The 21,451-nt window shown below is 34.6% G+C and overlaps 1 protein-coding gene across 2 annotated transcripts in view; it reads left to right on the top strand.

Moving 5' to 3' along the window:
- Window positions 1-19,292, top strand: part of LOC124162078 (tyrosine-protein phosphatase 10D) — a 283,105-nt gene extending 263,813 nt beyond the window's left edge. Inside the window, exons 16-30 of one of the 2 annotated variants that reach the window (XM_046538437.1) lie at window positions 37-315; window positions 428-525; window positions 2,275-2,469; window positions 2,591-2,707; window positions 4,526-4,685; window positions 4,907-5,013; window positions 5,707-5,817; window positions 6,138-6,330; window positions 6,473-6,683; window positions 7,705-7,957; window positions 8,313-8,570; window positions 8,678-8,826; window positions 9,493-9,749; window positions 16,275-16,366; window positions 18,649-19,292. In XM_046538437.1, the coding sequence (XP_046394393.1) occupies window positions 37-315; window positions 428-525; window positions 2,275-2,469; window positions 2,591-2,707; window positions 4,526-4,685; window positions 4,907-5,013; window positions 5,707-5,817; window positions 6,138-6,330; window positions 6,473-6,683; window positions 7,705-7,957; window positions 8,313-8,570; window positions 8,678-8,826; window positions 9,493-9,749; window positions 16,275-16,333 (2,447 nt within the window). In that variant the 3' untranslated portion in view covers window positions 16,334-16,366; window positions 18,649-19,292. The remainder of the gene's footprint in view (window positions 1-36; window positions 316-427; window positions 526-2,274; window positions 2,470-2,590; window positions 2,708-4,525; window positions 4,686-4,906; window positions 5,014-5,706; window positions 5,818-6,137; window positions 6,331-6,472; window positions 6,684-7,704; window positions 7,958-8,312; window positions 8,571-8,677; window positions 8,827-9,492; window positions 9,750-16,274; window positions 16,367-18,648) is intronic. The other variant, XM_046538438.1, reaches the window with a different exon arrangement.
- Window positions 19,293-21,451: the final 2,159 nt, after the last annotated feature.

The following is a 21,451-nucleotide window of genomic DNA, read 5'->3' as shown; positions in this document are numbered from 1 at the left end:
TTGTAGACTGATTCTATCGGTTTTTTTCTATCGCAGTGCCTTTGATCCAGTCTGAGGTGACTGTGGTGTATGATCATACGGACACTGACTCTCTAACCTTACGCTACACTCCGACCCCTTCTTCCACATCGCATTTTGACCTGTACCGCTTCTCACTCTCTGATCCAAGTGTGTCCATTAAGGAGAAGTTAGCTAATGACACGGATCGTAAAGTGACTTTCTCTGGTCTAATACCTGGACGCCTCTACAACATAACGTGCTGGACTGTATCGGATGGAGTTGAAAGCTTGCCTCTTCTGAGGCAGGACCGACTTTGTGAGTAAAATTCTCATGCCACCTTGTATAAAAAAATTATTGGACCATGGGCATGACAGAGTATCCATTCCTCATGGATACATTAACTGTAATCTTTCTCTATTTTCTTCAGATCCTGAATCAATCACTATGATTAATGCAACCCGTGTAACGGATACTGAAATAACATTGGCCTGGGATACACCTAGAGGAGAATACAATACCTACGAGGTATGATTTTTTTCTCTTGGACTAGTGGTATGCCTCAGAGTTAATTTTTAAAATTGTTTCTGTGTTTGTATATGTTTCTAGAGATGATAGTTTTACATATAGAGGAACAGAAATGTGGGCTCCTTTATGGTGAAGTAATAGGTGAATCCTTGAAAAAATCATTTTCAAGAGGGATTTTGTTCTGATAAAAAGGTTTAGTCAAAGGTACCTCTCCAATATCTCTTGCACCTCGATTATCATATGAATTTTCACCTAACACTCTTGGGTAATCAAGTATAATGCGAAATCACGCCATAATTTAAATGTGTACCTTTTTGTTTTTGTTTTCTGATGTAAAATCTAGTCTAACTATCATGCTCATCACTATAAACAGTTACCTTTCAATTTAGATGTACCCCCACCCTTTTCTTGTACATTTGTAAATATTTATCTTAGGTTTGTCCTTAAAGTAGAAATAAAATAATCTTCTTATACATAGTTAAATTTTTCATCCTCATTATTTAAAAATCAGTCTCATCCCGTTGCAGTGTCAATGAAAGTAGTTTGCTTTTTTAAATAGCCTTTGGCGACAAGTTAACCATCTAAGGTGTGTGTAGTGAAGGATTTTCTGCTTTCCTGATAAATGAAAGGTATGAATTCTTCTCAGGATGGTAGCTGGGTGAGGATTTTGAGAGTTGATATGATGGTGGCTTTTATCCTTTATTATAAAGGCCATGATATCAGGTCATTTGTGTATTCAACTTTTGTGATTGCCAGTGCATGCCAGTTCTTCATGGACTGAGTGTTTAGACTAGGCTTTTTGATGATATTGTCCAAGTTTTGTCAATTACTTATGAACCCTGATGTGACCAAGAGAGCAGCTCAGGTTAAATTATCCTTATGAGACTTTGGGTGACTTGTTGCGACAAACAGGATGGCCCAGGGTGGAATAACCCACGGGCCACTCATTTAGGGGTGTTTACAGAACCTATAAGACCCTGGTGACTTTTGACTGGGGCCCTTCTCCCATGTAATGAAATCATTAATAACTATTACTGGCCCGCCAGAAAAAATCATATGACCCAGAAAATTTCTTAGAAGGGTGGCACCAGCATAGGATTTTTGCTTAGAGATCTTGCCATTGCAGGTAGTTTGATAGCACCCTCACCTGTCCAGCAGCAACTAGCCTCCTGAATGCTTTGAGCTTCAGGATACGTAAGCCAACCACTCGTTACCATTCATCATTTTTTGTCATTCGTCCCTTTAATCCTGTTTGTGTGCTCTGCCATTTTTTGTTTTAAGTGGACAGTTATTTTTTCAATCCCTTAATTTTGATAATTACAACTTATTTTCATTACTTTGCTTTAACTGAAATCTCAACCTTTCTTCCCCCTCTTATCAACTGAATTCCAGCAGAATTGACAGTTAGTCGAGTCAAAACATTATAATGGGCAAATCCATCTTGTAATGTTTGGGCTATAATCATCTACAAATGAGGATGAAGGGTAAAAAAGGTGATGAAAAAGCTCTATCAAAACAGCCAGTCTTGTACTCTGATCGGATGAATAGTAGGAATCATTAAATGCCTGAGAACCTGGTATTATATGTGGGATCACAAAGGACCAAGGAATAAAGGCAGCAAAATACTGACTCTTAAAATTCTCCTCACCCACTCCTACTAGTGTTTCAATCTGAGAATTATTCATCCATTTATACTTAGTGACTAATTTTCTGTTGCATGTGATTTTTATTTCTTGATTTGCATTTTAGGTTCAGTACCTTAACACTGAAGGCATGCTGAATCAGAATCTTACACTGCATGCCCCTATCACAATCAGTGGACTGAAACCTCACCGAAATTACACATTCACAGTTGTTGTTCGGTCAGGCACAGAATCGTCTGCTCTCCGAAGATCATCGCCTGTGTCCGCCACTTTTGCCACCAGGGAATCCGTTCCCGGAAAGGTCAGAAAACTTTTATCCTTGCATTTGTCAATTTTTATTATACCTCTGGTCTTTATTCCTTGAAGAATGACTTAATCATCATGATTTATTGCATATTTTATGTGTTTTGCTTTCTTTACAGGTTGAAAAGTTCAGTCCCATAGATATTCAACCTAGTGAAATTACTTTTGAGTGGTCTCTACCTAGTAATGAGCAGAATGGTGTGATCAGAAAGTTCAGCATTACCTATGGGCTTGAGGTATGGACTTTTTGGACATATTCAATATCTATATTTTCTCTTAATACATTCAACTCTTGATTATCTGGCCCCCAATTATCCAGTTTGTGGATTACCCGGGTTATTTATTTTTTTTGACATTGAATTTGAAAAATATTCTGAACACAAGAGTAGTGAGTGAATATTCAAAAAAATGTTTAATGTACTGCAATATAATTCATGTGAAAATTCTTTTTGTCGATTATCTGAGCCTTGCCTTACATTCTTTTGTATGGCTAATGGTGAGTTGACTGTTAATATTTATTCATCAGTGGATGTATTATTTTCTTAAAACATTCTTCCTGTTAGGGTAGATTTACACGAAGTCATTCACCAACCATTCCAGTCTATCCGCATATTCCCCTTCAGTTCATAATGCGAGGCCTTTCCATTCAATCCATAAACCCTTTTCTCTTGCAATCCCCTCCCCGCTTCTCCCCTTGCACTGAAATGACGAGTCTAGCTCATCATGAACTCCCGATGCCAAATTGCACAATGACGAGTGTGGCTCGTCATCAGATTTTCATAACTTTAGCACTATTCAGGGGAACTAGTGTATAAATATTTTGAAAATTTAAATATGTTAAAAAAATCCAGTGTGTTCATAAAGAACTTATATTTTATGAAATGTGATGCATTAGAAGTAAGAAAATGATATTATATGAGTAGCAATAGCTGTGTTCTCAGTGTATTTTACAATGTAGTTATACTTTACAGTGTGAAAAAATAATCATTTTTTATTTCACTGTTTTACGTTGATTATAAACTACAAAATATAATTTCATTACCTACCATTCCATTTAAAAACAACTGTGGGAAAAAATAAATAGAGGATAGTAGCACTGCAGTATTCAAAAAATAAATTGAAGTGGAAGAGGTTAATATGTAATTGTTTCATCCTAACCTTCTGTCTCCTTCAGCTCTCCACCAGAAGATTCCTATTGTCACCCGCCATATCTAGCGCCGCTATCATACCCGCCACTTTCCTGTCCATTCCTTAACAAATTCAACGCGGAGCACATCGATTGACTAGGTCCCTTCCAAGCCGAGATAGGGAGCACGTCAATTGATGTTCTCTGCCAGTCGGACGGTGGCCTTTCTTCGCCTCCGTACCCCACTAATATCAACTTCCGAGTCTTCCGATCATGTGCATGGCCTTCAGCAAGCTTCCCCCTTTCGACCGTTTTCGCGGTTTGAAAATATGTAGCAGTGTTTGAACGGAAGTTATGGCGCGAAAACCACTCTCTATTTTTCTTTCTTATTAGATCGGCCGTATCTGACGACGTTCATGAAAAACGGGCCCGCATTGAATGTGTTAATCCCTTAGACCATCATAGTGATTGATCTGTCATGCTTATGGGTGATGAGTGACTATTTTTGCAAATAGATATCTTTATACCCATATGTATTAATTCTAAAGGGTTCTATGCAGTGGTGTCATGGTGCTGGAACGTGCCGGAACGCCGTTCCGGCTCTGGTTAACAAAATACATAATAGGCAAATAACTTTTTTATCACTTTTGTTGTCTCAATTTTTTAAAATTTTTACATTAGTAGCCAAAACAAAAAATTTAGTAAGAAAATTTAAATAATGACTTGTAATAAAAAACACATGGAGTAATAGGTAAGTACATATTTCACCTCTAAAGAAAGTTAAGGAAAATGCGTACCGGCAGTGCTAATTTTGCAATGACATCACTGATTCTATGGTGAATATGAGATTTAGTTAGCATGCACCACATAAGAGTGTTTTTTTTATTATTTAAAAATTATTTTAATTACTCTTATATCTGACTCTTAGGGCTCCACCCACACCCAAGTACGAGACTTTAAAGCCACAGAATTCAAAGGTGAAATCAAGAGCCTTATTCCTGGGAAAACGTACATATTCAGAATCCAAGCAGAAACACGCATTGGATATGGACCAGAAGCTGTATGGAAAGAGAAAATGCCAATCAGAGGTTGTTTGAAACATTTAACATTATTGCTTTATTAATTCCTGAATATAGTCTTCTCACATTCACTAGGAACTTGTTTCCTATGTTTTAATTATAATATGAATGATTCATTTGCTTGTAAAAATTTATGTTAATATTGGCTCTGTATCAACTAAGGATGGTGCCCTTTTTAGTGACATAACAAATTTTAGTTTGGCTAACTATATTTGTATTTTTAATTTTAGCTCCACCTGTACCCAACAGTCAAGTTGTGCCAACAGAAGTATTCAGAACATCTACAACAATTCAAATTCGCTTCCGAAAAAATTATTTTTCAGAGCAAAATGGAGCCGTAAGTATAAACATGACAGCCATGTTTTTTATCTTTATCAGTTGAAACTTACCAAATTTTGGGTTTGCTTTTTTGTCTTTACATGTACGTTGTTAAAATTGATTGCTTGAGGCGTAACTTGGTGAAAGCGATTCATAATTAAATGAAAAAAGAAGAACTTTGTGCTTTCACATTAATATTTATTCACGACCATGGTTTCAACGTTAGACGTCATCATCAGGTGATTAAATTAAAAAAGAAGAACTTTGTGCTTTCACATAAAAGACCTGATGATGATGTCTAACGTTGAAACCATGGTCGTGAATAAATATTAATGTGAAAGCACAAAGATCTTCTTTTTTAATTTAATAATGTACGTTGTTATCATAATATGGAAAATTTCAGAGAATCTTTTCCCACATCTAGTTCCTAATTGACTTTATTTTAATGTAATCAATTTAAGTTGATCATTTGAGGAACACTCTTATTTGTGAGGATTAGTCTAGTTGTAATATGGCCCTACCTGGTCTCATTACTCCAAGAAAAATTCATAGAATTAGTTTCCAGCTCTACCAAATTTACTCTAAATGACCAAACTAAATTTTTTGGGCTCTTCTATAGGGAGTGATAAATATTCAAATTCAAGGATATTAAAAAAATAAAAATCCATAAGCTGTAATACATCTAATCTAAGGATTTTGTTGAAAATTTCAGGTGATAGCATATGCAATCATTGTTGCTGAAGATACTAGCAAAAATGCCTCTGGGCTAGAGATGCCTAGCTGGAGAGATGTTCAGGCTTATAGTGTTTGGCCTCCATATCAGGTTGGTGACTTCTAAATGGGTATTACAGATAATATTCTAAATTATATTACCATGGTTAAGACGTGTTATTGAATTGATCCTTCAGTCATAAGTTTCAGACAGAAGTTCCATATCAGCTTCGGATCTGACTTTCATTTTGGGAACTGATTGGAATGTTTTTGATAGGGTTTTGTACAATATTTGGACCCAGCTGTGGTAGCTTTGTTTTTTATACTTTTATAGTACTTTATACATTTTGAATTACACTGCTAATAGCTCAACGTAGGTTAAAAAATATATCACAATAAATAAGTTTGTTCTATTTTTATTGATCATTTTAGGTCATGGACCTGTACTACCCCTTCAAAAACTCGACCCTGGAGGACTTCACTATAGGCTCAGAGAGTTGCAACAATCATGTTGGTTACTGCAATGGACCTCTTAAACCTGGAACTACTTACAGAGTGAAAGTGAGAGCTTTCACAGCTCCTGATAAATTTACAGACACTGCTTTCAGCTTTCCTATCACCACAGGTTAGTCCAGTGGTGGCATGAAGTTAATGGGCTTGTTAATTGCTGTATTAGCCTACCTTTTAATATCCATCTTATGCCATGTTTCAAAGTTGTTTTGTTAATGGTCTTTCTTAAGAAACTTGTTATTTCATTTCATTTTCAGATCCTGATAACACAGCTATGATTTATGGTATAACCATTCCCATTCTTGCCATTATAATATTCGTAATTGTGATAATACTTGCAAGGAGGAGGAGGAAGGCTAAGCTCAGAGGAAGGGGAATGAGTCAAGCAATAACGAGAAGAGCAGCCGAGGCCCACAGGGGTGGTGGCAATGACAATCTCTCATTGCCAGACAGTGTCATCGAAACCAGGTATGTGCCTGTGTTGCTTAAAACTTTTCTACCTCAACAGTTTGTTAGCTAATTTCAACATTGGCTGTTCATGGTTGTGTAGCTGCAGATTTAATTGAAGGCATAGTTACTTCAATATATTTTTGTGACTTTTTTATTACTTTAAATTATGCTCCAAAATGCTGACAATATGGTAGGTATATATCAATTATATTTTAGAAAACCATAAAATTTTTATGCTAGGATTCCATAAATGTGTTATCATTCATGGAATGAAATTATTTCTTTTCCAGCTTGAAATGCATATCCTGTTATGTTTTTAACCATAAGGAATCAAATATTTCAAAGTACAGTAGAGTCTGGTTAATTGGGATGTATCGGGACTTGTACACTTTGCCCCAATGAAGCGGCTGCCCCAATTAGGCGAACTATCCTGTATATGGGCATAAACAAACATTGAAATGATAGAAAGAAGACTAAAGAATTTTTATAATGCAATATAAGTTTATTAAACTATTAATTTGATTAATAAATCAGGGAGTTTAGTTAATTTGTTATAATTTTTAAATTTTTTTAAAAATTTTAGTTACAATTTAGTTAAAAATATTTTTCACAGCCTCGGGCGACGCTGAATGAATGTCTTTTACCAAGTTCTATTAAAGAAAAGTCCTATCCTCTTGCGGACAGTATAACAACAAGAGCTTTCAAAATAGGACAAGAATAGGAACATTTGTGAAAAATAAGAGCAAATCAAAGGAGGAGAATATGAAAAAATAGTATTCTAAAAACAAAAAATTTTAATTTCGTCGTGAGTATAGTCTATGTCGCCGACTCATGGCCCAATAAAGCGGCATGCAGTTCCAATTAAGTGGAGAATAGTCTGGGATATTCCTCTATTGGGTTCTGTTCTTCAAGATCTGCCCAAATTAAGCGGCTGCCCCAAGTAACCGGTGGACCCATTAAAAGGAATCTACTGTATTAAATGAATTAAATTAATATTCTGTTTTGATTCATTTGTTGATAATCAATATCTCTGTTCCAGTCGCCCCATAAAGCTGAAAGACTTTGCTGAGCATTATAGAGTGATGTCTGCTGACTCTGATTTCCGCTTCTCAGAGGAGTTTGAAGAGTTGAAACATGTGGGGAGGGAGCAGGCTTGTACTGCTGCCGATCTCCCGGTTAATCGTCCCAAAAATAGATTTACCAACATTCTTCCTTATGATCATTCTCGATTCAAACTGCAGCCTGTGGATGATGAAGATGGTTCAGATTACATCAATGCCAATTACGTACCGGTGAGTCTCTAAGTCTAGTGTCAGCATGTAAGATTTTAATCATGAAAGAAGAAAAGAGTACATATAACTGATTCGATGGATTCAGTTTTACTATCAATTGCTCACTTGGTGATTCATAACTTTTGCATTTTTTTTTAATTATGATAGAATAACTAAAATCGGAAGATTTTATCTTTAATCACACCATATCTTTCCCATCTATGTGCTGCATTCTTTTATAGAATTGCCATTTTTGGTCTTAGTCTGTCAATGGGGAAGTGTTTTAATTATATTTCTGATAGATGTATCTTTAAGATTTATTTCTGTTCTTGCCATGAATTTCTCCCTAAATAATGGAGTCTGTGTGTCTTTCAAGGGCTTTAACTCACCTCGGGAGTTCGTGGTGACCCAAGGCCCTCTTCACTCGACCCGTGATGACTTCTGGAGAGCCTGCTGGGAGTCAAACTCAAGGGCAGTAGTCATGTTGACACGCTGCATAGAGAAGGGGAGAGAGAAGTGCGACCGATATTGGCCATATGACACCCAGCCAGTGTTTTATGGGGATATCCAATTAACACTTTTGAATGAGTCCCTGTATCCTGACTGGAATATATCTGAATTCAGGATGTGCAGGGTAAAAGTCTGAATTTTATTCATTTAGATGCTTTTAGTGTAAGAAACATGAATGTCTCAGAAGTTGTGAACAAACATCAATTTTAATATTGCCATTCTAATTTTCAGGGCGACCAGTCAAGAATGATTCGTCATTTTCACTTCACAACGTGGCCGGACTTTGGGGTGCCTGATCCACCTCAAACTCTGGTTCGCTTTGTCCGAGCATTCCGAGAAAGAGTACCTCCAGATCAGAGACCAATTGTGGTTCACTGCAGGTTAATAATAATTGTCATTATTAATATAAGAGACCATAGGTTTTATATTGTCTTCAAACTAAATTTCTTTGTTGCTTAACCCTCTAAGAACCACCAAAATTTCGTTGTTTCAGCTCAGAAAATTGCATCAATCATGCAATTAGCAAAAAGGGCCTACATAAATTTGTAGCTCTTTAGGAACAAGTACAATGTAAAGTTTTTATATTAGATATCAAGGTAAAATTTTACTGCAAAGGAATTATTTGTTGGTTATAATGTTTTGATACATTGGATGAGGGATAAAATAAAATGTATCAAATTATTTTTACTTTAAATCTGATCTATGCTCGAGCCGATATATCGGCCCATTGCAATGCAAATGTATAATTTGTTAAAATTAATGGGTTATGCAAGTATGATTGTGATATCCACTTGATATTTTATTGATAGCTCAATTATAATTGTAAAGTTCTTTCTCACTACATGTACAGGAAGAGGAGTAAAGGAACGAGAAAGGTATATTTAGATACATTGTGCATAGAATTTATATTTCTTCATTTGTGAACGTATCCACGTTCATCTATAAGTTGCAACATAAATTCATTTTTTTGACCCCCAGTGCTAAATCCTTATGCTTGCGAGTTGCCACATATTTTTAGTGACAAAAAATGTCCTATTGTTTTACAGCGCTGGTGTGGGCCGATCAGGGACATTCATAGCCCTGGATAGGTTGCTTCAGCAGGTGAAGCGTGGTGACCAGGTGGTCGACATATTTGGCATGGTGCATGCCATGAGGAGGGAAAGAGTCTGGATGGTGCAGACGGAGCAGCAGTATATCTGCATTCATCAGTGCCTGTTGGCTGTGCTTGAAGGAAAGGAAAATGACATCCCTCCTGCCCAGCAGCTTATCCCTCGTGAGATGCATGACAATGAAGCCTTTGAAGGCATGTAGATTTCATTATAATCCAATTAACTAATATTTTAAGATACATTTATTCCCTTGTGCTCGCATATAATAATAAGTGTCTTACTAAAAGTAATAGATGCTTTCACGGGTAAATATCTGTGTTTTTCCTCTAGGTAAATTAATTTTGTTGCTCTATTGAAAGATCTAATCAAAAAGTATACCTATTTATCATGGATTCATCGAAAAATTTTATGTGGAACTACTTTATTGATAGTGTAAAATATCTATACAACAGTAATCTTGAATTTCCTTTACTTGTAGAGTAAGTTGTTGGAACTCCTGGTCAAGAACAGTAATAGAGTAGACCACTGCTTTACAATGCATTTGATTTCTGATGGACTCGACGTACAATATCCGCTGATTTTGCTCACACTTTATAAAATTTCAAATTTTATAGACTTTATTTCCACTTGCACTCTTAATCATAAATCACGTAATTTTATATCAGTTGTATATGAAATAAATTTATTGAAATGGCAACATTTACATGTGCAGATGCTATGTTAGCTGATTCCTCATCTGGAAATAATTCAATTTACGTTTGGTCCTCCGTTACAGATTAAAGCTGTAGCGACTATACTACTGTTTCAGAAATTACCAGAATATGCACTTGATGGTCTGAAAAAAATATACATTAATCCCCACCCCTACAAGAGTGATGAAAATTGAAATTTAAGTCTCGAAATTTTAGCATTAAGAGTTAATGGAGAGCTATCCTAAGTTTCATCTCTAATTTTGACTCACTTTATTGCTCCCGTGATTTTTTAGATTTTTATGATGCTCAATGTTCCAAATTAGCAAATATTTAGTTATACATATCCTTATGCTCCATAATTTCCTTTCCATTCTGTTGCTAACCTCTAAATACTTCTCCAGAAGGGTTGACTCCACCTCTTGAAATTTGGAGATTACATATAAATGCCTAAAAAGATAACGATAAATATGTTTTGCAAATTTAGCATTGAAAGAAATAGAACCTCTGGAAAATATCTTATTTTCAAGCCACGAAAAAAGCAAAATTGCCAAATTTTAATGGCCCGCCAATAATGTCAAAGAGACAGATATGTTCATTTCTCACACACCCATAAATTTTTAATGGTGGTAAGTTGTACTTTTTGGATAATGCATCTCATATGAAAATCATTCATGTAGCTACTCTTCAAGTAGTATTCAATTTTATATAAAGTAAAAATTTCATTTCATAGAAGTGCTTATGGAAGTTATTAGTAATTTAGATCAAAATTTCTACTCCTGTTGGTCATTTTTTTGGTCACTTCTTGCTGTTGGTCTTCCCCTGACCACCAGTTTCAATAAAATTGAAGCTGTCCTGTTCAACTCATTTCCCTTATCTCATCAAATTTAGTGAATAGATAATTCATTGATTACTACAGTTAGTTATGAAATAATATCTCACATATAATTTCTTGTTTGTGGTGGTTTTTGAAAGAAATTGGCATAGCTAACAATTTTAACTCTATTTAATCAATTGCTTATTTAATTCTCTGCTATGGAATTATGGTTGCTCTTACAGTTGTTCAATACTAGTTTGTATGCATTAATTTGCCATTTCTGCACTCTTAAATGAATTTTTCTTGGTGTGGGCTTCATAAAACATATATCTCTGTAACTTTAAGATTAGGGCATATATACATGGGATGTGATGAGGTGGAGTAAGTTGTAGTGGTTTGCTTTCTGATTACCAACAATCGAATTCTCATTGATCAGTTATGTTTATGAAAAGTGCATATTCAAAATATTGATTTTTTTTCCTTTCCTTTGATAAGTAAAATATTGGAACAGCTCAAGCTGTCCGACTATACCATTGTGAATTTTTTATTGCTCGAAATATATTTTCCTCCTATCATCATAATTATTTCCCAAAGCCTATTATGTGATGCAGCTTTTATGAGGTAGAGAGCTCCTGCTACCGAAAAAAATACGAGTTTATTATTCCTGTAACTCCTTAATACTTCGTATTTAAAGGACAAAACTATATATTTTCCACAGAAATTTATTTGAATCGCACAATGCATTTAACCAGGCTTTGGCATAATCATGTGCACTGCACTGTGGTATAATTATGAGTATGCCATAGTGTGATGGTACATATGCATTGTGCTATTTAAATCAATTACTGTGGAAAGTACAAAGTTTTAATTGTCCTTTCAACATGTACAGAATTTACGCTAAATTAATCCAGAAGTCATCAATTTTATTCTTGAAAGCTTACCTTGACAGCTTATCATTTGCTATATTACCCCAACCAACTCAAGAAGCCTATTAAAAGGGTTTTCACTGGTTAATATAATCCTAGCATATGTGTTGGTTTCACACAGCTCTTCTCTCAGTTATCAAATTAGCCAGTCATTTCATGCTTGTGTGAATAATTCCTTTCTTTTACATCCACAATCACTTGTCCATCTCATGCAAGTTTTTCCTTAGCTGTCACCTCCATCTACTTGCTCTCTGACAATCATCTTCACCAGAATATTATGTCTCATGATTTGGTCAATTGTGTCCCCATCTTCTTCTATGGATTCTCAGAAGACTTCTATTCTCTCTGCTCCTTTTGAGGACTCGTAATGCTCAGCCTTTTCCTGCATTTGCTTGTTATCATTCTTTGTTTACTGTAAATTCCCAAGTATACAGCCCACTCATATATGTTATCTGCATGTCTCCAAAATTTCCCGTGTGACTCACGCTCATATATTGCGTGCTGGGCACCCAAAAAATTGTGACTGCTAAAATTCATATGTTTGGAACTATTGAAATTTCATTTTTTTCATCAAAGCACCGGAAAATCATCCTATCCAAATACAAAAAGGAGTGAAAATTAACATATTATTATAGCTATTTTATTATTTCATTTCCATTGAAGAAAAAAAATCAAATCCACAATTTTAACTATCAGAATCATTGGGGTAGCCAAGATTTTGTTCGGGGGGTTCCATAGGCGGGGGGAAATTTTTGAAAAACGGTACTAAGTAGAGGGTCTTAAACTGATTTTAACGCTGTTTACAATCAAAAAAACTTCACTTTTCAACGAAATCTTTTGTAAATTCATAATTTTTAAATATTTGCTTTTCTTTTGTGATTCAGAGTAAGTGTGCTTTTATATTTTGGGGGAGGGCAGACCCCCCCGGTCACACCCCTTGCTATGCCACTGATCAAAATGTGTTGCTGATATCATGTATGTTTGTTTTCATGATTTTTCTAGTCAATAACTCTCCTAATGTGTTAATAATTGAAAATGGAAGGCCTACCACTACAAGTCTCATCATGGAAATTCTTTCATTTGGCTTATCCACTTTCTTACCTTTCTATCACTCACTGCATCTTCACCCTGAACTTGGCAATGATGGTTTCACCGGTTAGTGCTGAATCTATCGGATTGTAGCCCATCAATTTCATTAATTCAATGCCGATCACAAGGAATCTTAATTAGGAATGCTTAAATTACAATTGCATATTTTTAGAATTCATTCTACGAACTAATTTTTAATGAACCAATGCCACTGCCTGCGGGCACCATAAACACAGCTTACTACACATATGTAGTTACTGATGAATCAGAGGGGGGGCATCATGTATTTATAACAAAGGTTGCCAATTAAGCATAGTGAACTTTAATGTACTTAAGAGTAAGTTCACTGGAAACACTGTATGAGATGGAAATCTAAAAGGTGTAGAGTCATCAATAATTCTGCTTTGACTTGTGAAGCAATATTAGTCAATAGAAGGTGAAAAAATATGTAATACTCATTAACTAAATATTGGACATAAAGGTGGTATGGAGCTGGAATGATGGCCAAATGCATAAGAAAAAAAAATCTGTTTTTAGGTCGGAATTTTAACCTCTCAATGTGCAAAATGGAAAGTGGTATTTGTTATTGCACCTCTTTATGCGTACAATGACATAAATTGTAGAAAATGGTGCTGGATAGTGGAGGTGATTCTTTTGGTGAAATGGAGATGGCTTTGTTGAAGTTAGCCCATATATATAACTGAAACAAGATTGTGAATCTTCCCCAATGAAAATATTATATAAACCTGTATAAAATTTGTATGCATTCTTATACATTGTCATGACAATTGTATAAGAATGTATACAAATTTTATACAGGTTTATACAATTTTTTCATAGGGGTTAGCTCTTGTGCAGGGGCAGATTAAGGTCATTTTTTCGGGGCTAAGGGGTGCAGTTCATTATTTATCATGGCACTTTGGTGGTATGCAGAACTGCATAGGAAATATGCCTCTTGAGATCTGGTATGCAAAGGATAGTGGTTTTTAGGCATTTAACTAATTAAAATCCAAAGACTCAAAATTGATGGAGTGGAATTTTTCTATATTGAAATAAATACTATCAATTTTCCATAATTATAAAATTTATTTTGAACAAGGGTTCAATGGCCAGGTAACTACAACATCTTCAAAGTGTAGTGCATTTTATCTATATGCTGTTAAAAAAATATTGATGAAGACTATTCTGCACTTAACATTCACTTTGAGATATTGTTTTGCTTGAACTACCATGCTAGCATTTCAAATAAAATGGGAAGGTTCATGTGCGATGGAGTGGAATTTTTCCGTATTGAAATAAATTGTACTTGCAAGTACATGTATAAATTGAATGCACTAAACACCATTTGTACCCTGAAGATGATGTAGTAACATTGAAACCTATAGGTCTTAATAAATTTTATAATTGTGTAAAATCAGTAGTATTTATTTCAATAAACATCATTTTTTTTTATTGTTTGATAAGCCTGTGAAATAAAAACTTACATTGGAGAGCCACTGTTAAAACTACAATCTTTTCATGTTCACTAAGGGGGAGGCCACCCTTTCCCCCTTAATTTGCCTCTTTCCTTGTGTAAAGGTAGTGATAGTTGTACCTGGTTTCATTGGTTCTTCATCAGCTTATTTTTTAGTGTGCACCATTCATGCAAAACTAATTATAGTCTCTTCATAGCATTGAATTCATGCTAAAATAAAAAAAGAGTCAGGATCTTCATTGCAGCTCTCATTAATACATTGATGTTACTTATCTTATAGTTTTGCTTTAATCATGTGTGTGCTTTAACCTTATGGTGAATTGGGGATTTTTGGTAGAGTTGAAGGAAGTGCAATGCTAAGCTTTATCTGAGTTTCAAAGAACATAACTTGTCCGTATAGTGACCAGAGTTCTCTGTTTTCCTTTAGAAGAGTATCACCGTAGTATGTTTAAATTGTGAATCTGCAATAGTAATTTAAAGAAGGGAAAATAGACAACAAAAACAACACTTTTGCTGAGGGAGGATACCCACTATTTTTGGAAAATAATGCTATCTCCTAGAGGGCCCTTACAATTTTATTTTTTCCGAATCGTTGAACTCTTTTGCAGTCCAAAATATATACGTCTCTTGGAATATATTGTCATTTTGTTGGCTTAAATTTAGTGCAAGAAGAGTCTTTATTTGATGACTTAAATTGGTGGAAAATTTTTGTGGCATCTATGTAGTGCATAGCTTTAGTGTGGAAAATCTTGAGCCATTGTATCGTGGTATTTTTTGTATCACAGGTTGCATACATCCAAGACATTACATATATTTTCCATTCTATCATTATAATATCTCTAAATTTAAGGCCCATCGGAAGCTTGAGCAAAAAAAAACTACTGTCATAAAATTTCATTTCCTATAACACTTATTAAATATTATTTTATATTTTTGGTATAATATTTAATTTTTACATGCTCTATTTACTGTAGAGAAGAGATTGATTCATGGTCCATAACTTGTAAATTATGGGCATAATCGTACTCTTAATTTTGAAATTTAAAGCCAAAATTATTCTAGTTATTTAGACATAACTAATTCCAGAGGCCGAATTTTCTACAGAGGGTACACTTTCCACAGATGGAAACTTCCAACAAAAGGTGTTACGGGTGTAAATAATTATATAATGTGAGATGGGTGAGAGAGGGCTTCACCAATTTTCACAAAACAAAAAAAATATTTATTTGCAGCCATTTACAAAAATGGACTCATCCAGTTCTTAAAAGGGTTTCTGTACCACAAGGTAATTGAATGGAAAGTGGGAGCATTAGGGAAAAGGGCAGTGGGAGGGGCATTCATGGAAATAATTTTGCAGATTCACAGCTCAATCATTTTTATAACTGCAAATTCTTAATTTAGCCGGAAGATATATTTCTTTATGGAGAGAAAATTGTGATAAAGTGTCATTTTGGAATTCAAGTTATCAACGTTAGCATTCTCTCTTTCCTCCTCAGGAACAAGTTGATTCCTAGCTGATCACATCCTTCAATTTTTCAGTGTTCCCCTGAAAGTGATAATTTTGGTTTCAAGATTGTACTTTTTGAAACTAACTGTAATGCTGATTGTGGAGTCTTTAAAGTTCATTCTTATAGTTTTTAAATTTAGGTAGAATGTTAATTTTTTCACCTTTGCACTGCAAATAAACAATGGTTCCCTTCTCCTTGGTGGATGTTTAACTGTAGGCAAGAACTCAAGTGTGGACACGTCCATAGACTCTGCTCTTGGGGAGAAGGAGAGATGATGGGTGCTCAACTGCACTAAATCTGTTTTTCTGGTAAAAAAAACAACATTGTGACGTAATTTGTTATGTTGTTCATCATGCCTGATCTGTTGCTCCTTTTCATTCATGCTGCATGTCCATTGCATAGTTACTGTCTCTTATATTTACGCCTCGGCCTCACCTGTCAGTTTGTAGAAAGTCTTATGTCGGTGAAAATATCCAGTGTGTTAAGCATGTGATGTGGTATTCTGCCATTGTTCATGAATTTTCCAATCGAATCAATTAATTTGTGGGAAAGATAATCATCTCCTCCAAGGAAATGTGTTTTTATCTTATGTTGGCAATCTGTAACAACTCCAATTATTAGTAATTCTCTCTTTGTATACCTGTATATATACATAGTTATGTATGTGTATACTAATTTGCTGCAACCAATTCAAACAATCAATGAAAAACCTATTGCCAAATCCAATATCAATCAATGCCAATCCAATGTCAATATATTTTCAACTTTCTTAACAGATAAATGGCAAATTAAAATCAAATGCTATTTTATTAAATTTCCAATTTTATGGAATATTTTGAGCAGAACCCTGCTCTTATGATGACTAATAAATTCTTGTGTGCTAAACTTTCTGGAAAAATGTTTTGTCCAACCCACTGATTAGATCCCAATTTTTATGATTCCCTTATTATTAGTCACTGGATATTTTTATAGGAATGATCTGCTTCTTATTGCATTGCTACTGATTCATTACTGAGGCTTCCTTTTGGAAAAGTTGTGTAGTTGTTCTTCTAGTCAGTTTTTTTTTTCATTTTGTTTTCATAATTATGGCTTGGATTCCATTCTATTCCCATTTCAAGGACGTTGCAACATCATTATTTGTATCATCAAGAATTACATTCTTTTCTTGTTGTAGTTCCGTAGTTAAAGCAAGTTTTACTCTGTTTTCTTCTCAATTTTCTCTGTACATTATTTCGGAATCTAGACGGCTTGAGTTGTTTTGAGAAGTATTTATTTCTTCAAATAATGAGAAAGGAAAAAAAATTTGAGTAATTTTTTCCTGCGTGAGCTGTGTTTGAAAAACCTCTGTTGCATGTTTCACCTGCATTATTTGTGTAGTATATTTATTAAATGTGTGTGCATCATATCTCCTCAATCTCAATTCATTTCAAATGAATGAGTGATATTGCTTGAGTGAATGTTATTGCTTGTATTTTGTTTGTTTGAAGTGATGTTGTGATGCATGCTTATTCATTCCTCATTGTCCTCGCTTATTTTTTGTGGTTGTTTATAGTATAATATTTGGAGTGAAATATAATTATAAACTTTTTGTGAAACATTTGCGTGTGTTGATATTCAACGCAGTTGGACTAAGCTCATTCTTTGGCATCATTGCTTTTACCTGCACTGTTTATGCAATATTTTATTTTAATACGCTCTAGATACTGTAGAGAAGTGATCGATTCATGGTCCATAACTTGTAAATGATGAACATAATGGTACTGTTAATTTGCAAATTAAAAACCAAAATTATTCAAGTAATGTTTGACATGAAAATTAGCTGCCATAGATTTTCTTCAGGTGGAAATTGTTGGAAGTTGTTATGTCAATAGTTTCAGGGCTTTAGCAAGTTTTACAAGAAAAATATACATAGAGAAATATACAAGAGAAATAGTAAATACAAACTAAGTGAAAATCCACAAAATTTTAATTAGATAGATTCTGTATTCCTCAAAAACAAATCATCACGGTGGGTACAAGCATTTACATTAGAAAGATGAGCCTACTCGAAGACTTATCTAAGAAGGCTATATCATTGGGAATGGGTTGTTCATGTAAAATACTTGTATTCGTCAAAGGAAAAGCAATAATCACCATTTAACTTAGACACTAAATGTAACTTTTTTAACTTTTCTAGGTTTTTTTTGTAATTTTCCTTGACGTTCCATGAATTTCCGATACAATAAAATTCCCTGACTTTGCAGGTTTCCCAGCTGAGTGGCCACTATTTGCATAGCATTAATTGATTCTGTGGATTTAAGCAAAGTTGGTATTTATTATAAGTTGGAACTTAACTTTCATAAAAATATTTTGAAAAATACTACATATTTCCAATTTGTATAAATTTGAATGAAAAAGTTTAGCAAGGTTTGAATTCTCTCTATTTCTCAAAAGTAATATTTTTAAACTTGTATTTCATGGAAAACATGTTGGGGAAATTCATTTTTACCTAAACAATTTACTTTCTAAATTCTTCGTTCAACTATTCTAAATATATTTATTTTTAATGATCAGTTAATTTTTTAGCTAATTAATTTATTTGAATTTACAGACGATGAGGGGATAGCTGAATCTGGAATGTGAAGCAGAGGCCTGTATGTTGCAAGCCCTTGCTGACGTGTGATTTGGAGAAACTTGGTGTGTTAGGAACAGAGGAAACAGAATTGATCCCTATTGATGATTTGTAGCTCTTTCTGTTTCTCCAGCTGTTGGTGTACTCAGGAAAAGGAAGATTGAAGGCTTGTAATCCGTCCAATATTCAGTTATATTTAAAATGACACATCTCTTGACCAAGTGATTTATGATGGCATTTGGAATGCCCAGTGAATCATGAACATTTTTTGAGTCGAGAGATTAAATGTGCTTTTATTATAATTTTTTTCTGTTTTCAGAAAATGTGCCTTAAAAATTGCATATATACCAAGACCAAATTTTGTATTCATTTGGATCAGTGGTTGATTGAAAAGTGTTGAAATTTCCGTAAATAATCCACGTGTACGTTGACCTGGTCTGACGTTGGCCACGTGTATGTTGGCCTGACCCATGTATGTGTGTTTGACATAGTCAGGGTAATGATTTTTTCAGACTTGCGCATCACCAGGGATTGCAAGTATGCTGATGTGACGTGTGTTATTACTTACCTCAAAGTGAAAAAAGTGATCAAAAGTGTATCAGAAATATACTTTGTTATCAGTTTGTCCTCCGAAGTATTTATGATTCATATATATCACCATCAAAAGGACCAGCTAGTGCATCCTTCAGTGATACTGATTTTCAATTCCTTATTGTCCTAGTAATTTCCATTTTCTGCCAGGCAAATAGGATGGGCAAGTTTTTCTGTATATGTTGTGAGAATCTTCGAAGTATTTTATTAGCATTACTGTATGAAAGGAAAATCTCTTGAATGACCGAGGTTGAACACCATCAGATCTTACCATTCTATTTTGATAGTTTTCACTTATCACAATTGATGATGCCTCCACAGATTGCTGTTGTCTAGAATTTTTGGTAGGTACTTTTGATTAATTGAGGAATTTTTACATTAATTTTCAATTGCCTAGGAATATGACCAATGTATTTATGAGGTAGTACAAATTTTCTTGCTCTTTTTCTTTTGACTGATCAACTTTCTGTGTTACAGTGTTTAACCATTATAATATGCTCAAGAGGACTATACAAATCAATTTTTATTACTAGGCAGTCTTTCAGAAACTCTAGTGGCACTTTGCATCCCAGGAATTAGGAAATAGGGTGGTTTCCTATTTTATTTAATTGCCTAAATTAAAAGATGATTATGTCTGGAGTACGTATTTCACACTTTTGGATTTTGAATTGACGATATCTATTTTTTGTGATTAAATGAAAAATGAAAATTTTTTAGTGCCCGAAAATGTGATGGCTAAGTATAAATGCTCGGAAAAGCCCATGTGACGTCATTCTGGTTCCGGCTGTGAGGCCACCTTAGTGCGAGGCAATGAGCGCTGCTTTGACACAGGCTGCCAGCAGGTAGCACTTGGCTTAAATAAGGATTATTAATGCCCTATCAAATGAAGAAAACCCTCCGACCATAAGCAATTTTAATGGATGATTATTTAGAGATATTTCCCTGAGCTCTGCGCCTCATACATGGATTGGTAATCTCAGACTATGTAAAATTCCTACCTACCCATACAGCATCTGGGCCCCTGTGATGTCACATGGAGTGGCATTCGTCTAAACTAGGATTTCTAAAACCAATTTGTACATTATGACTACACTAATGGTAGGTAATGAATCGCTATCAATGTTTTTCATTTTCTTTGATGAAGGAAACTGCCCTGTTGGTTAAAGATGAAAAGCTTTTGGATGGTATGAAAAAAAATTACTGTTTCAGAAAATATACTGGCATATGTAAAAATCCTGGACTCATTTCATCAGATAAGTGTAATGCTTTACTGAATAATTTATTTCTTCAAATTTAGAAATGGGTGAAAGAATCTCTGAGTCTGCCAGAAGTATTTGTAAAATGGAGTTTTTTAAAATCATTTAACTTCCAGACACTTGATCATGAGTTTGTGGATAGGGTTGTTCACAGTATTGAGGTATTTATTAATGTGCAAGTATGTATTCATGAAACATGTGTCAATGAAAATAATTAAGCAGGTCTTTTTAATGATGCAAAATACTTACTATAATGTGGTGAATTTTAGAATGAGTCAAAAGAGCTTAATATCCTTGTTGATGAGGGTGTGTTTAGGGTTGCCATACATCCTCATCTTGACAAACATTTCCTTAATTTTAATTCTAAAATTACAGTCTGCAGGCTGTTTTAAAATAGTGGATGAAACAGGAAGAAATGATTAATGCCTTGCTCACTGATTCTATTTAAGTTATAATCACTGCCAAGAAGCCTCAAGGAAGAGCGGTGGTATATTTATGTGAAATAGTAATAATTTGGCATTTGAGACACTTGATTCCTCAATTTTTCTGTCCTCCATTTGACCAAGCAGATATGGCAAACCTAGGTGTGTGACATCTTATCACTTGATAGCCAGATACCAAGTATCTATTTGCTTACAGTGTTACCAAAGTTATGAGCTTTGAAAAAACAGTATTTTATGATCTGATATGAAAAATTCTGTAGTTATCTTTAATGCATTGAATTTGACTTTTTCCTGATATTTTAAATTTAATTTTTACTCAATTTTACATGACTTTTAATAACAATCGGGATTACTTAGTATCGGTGCCGGTTGATGACATTTTTCTAGTGGAGGCAAACAACATTCCGGCTGCCCCCCTGAAAAATAACCTCAGAGGTAGTAGGATTAGTACTGAGCCCCTAGGTGCCCCATTTGCTTGGCACCATATGTGGT

Source organism: Ischnura elegans, chromosome 7 (genome assembly GCF_921293095.1).
Source record: "Ischnura elegans chromosome 7, ioIscEleg1.1, whole genome shotgun sequence".
Taxonomy (NCBI): domain Eukaryota; kingdom Metazoa; phylum Arthropoda; class Insecta; order Odonata; family Coenagrionidae; genus Ischnura; species Ischnura elegans.
The sequence above is the reverse complement of the archived record's forward strand: the minus strand, read 5'-3'. Positions and strand labels throughout refer to the sequence as shown.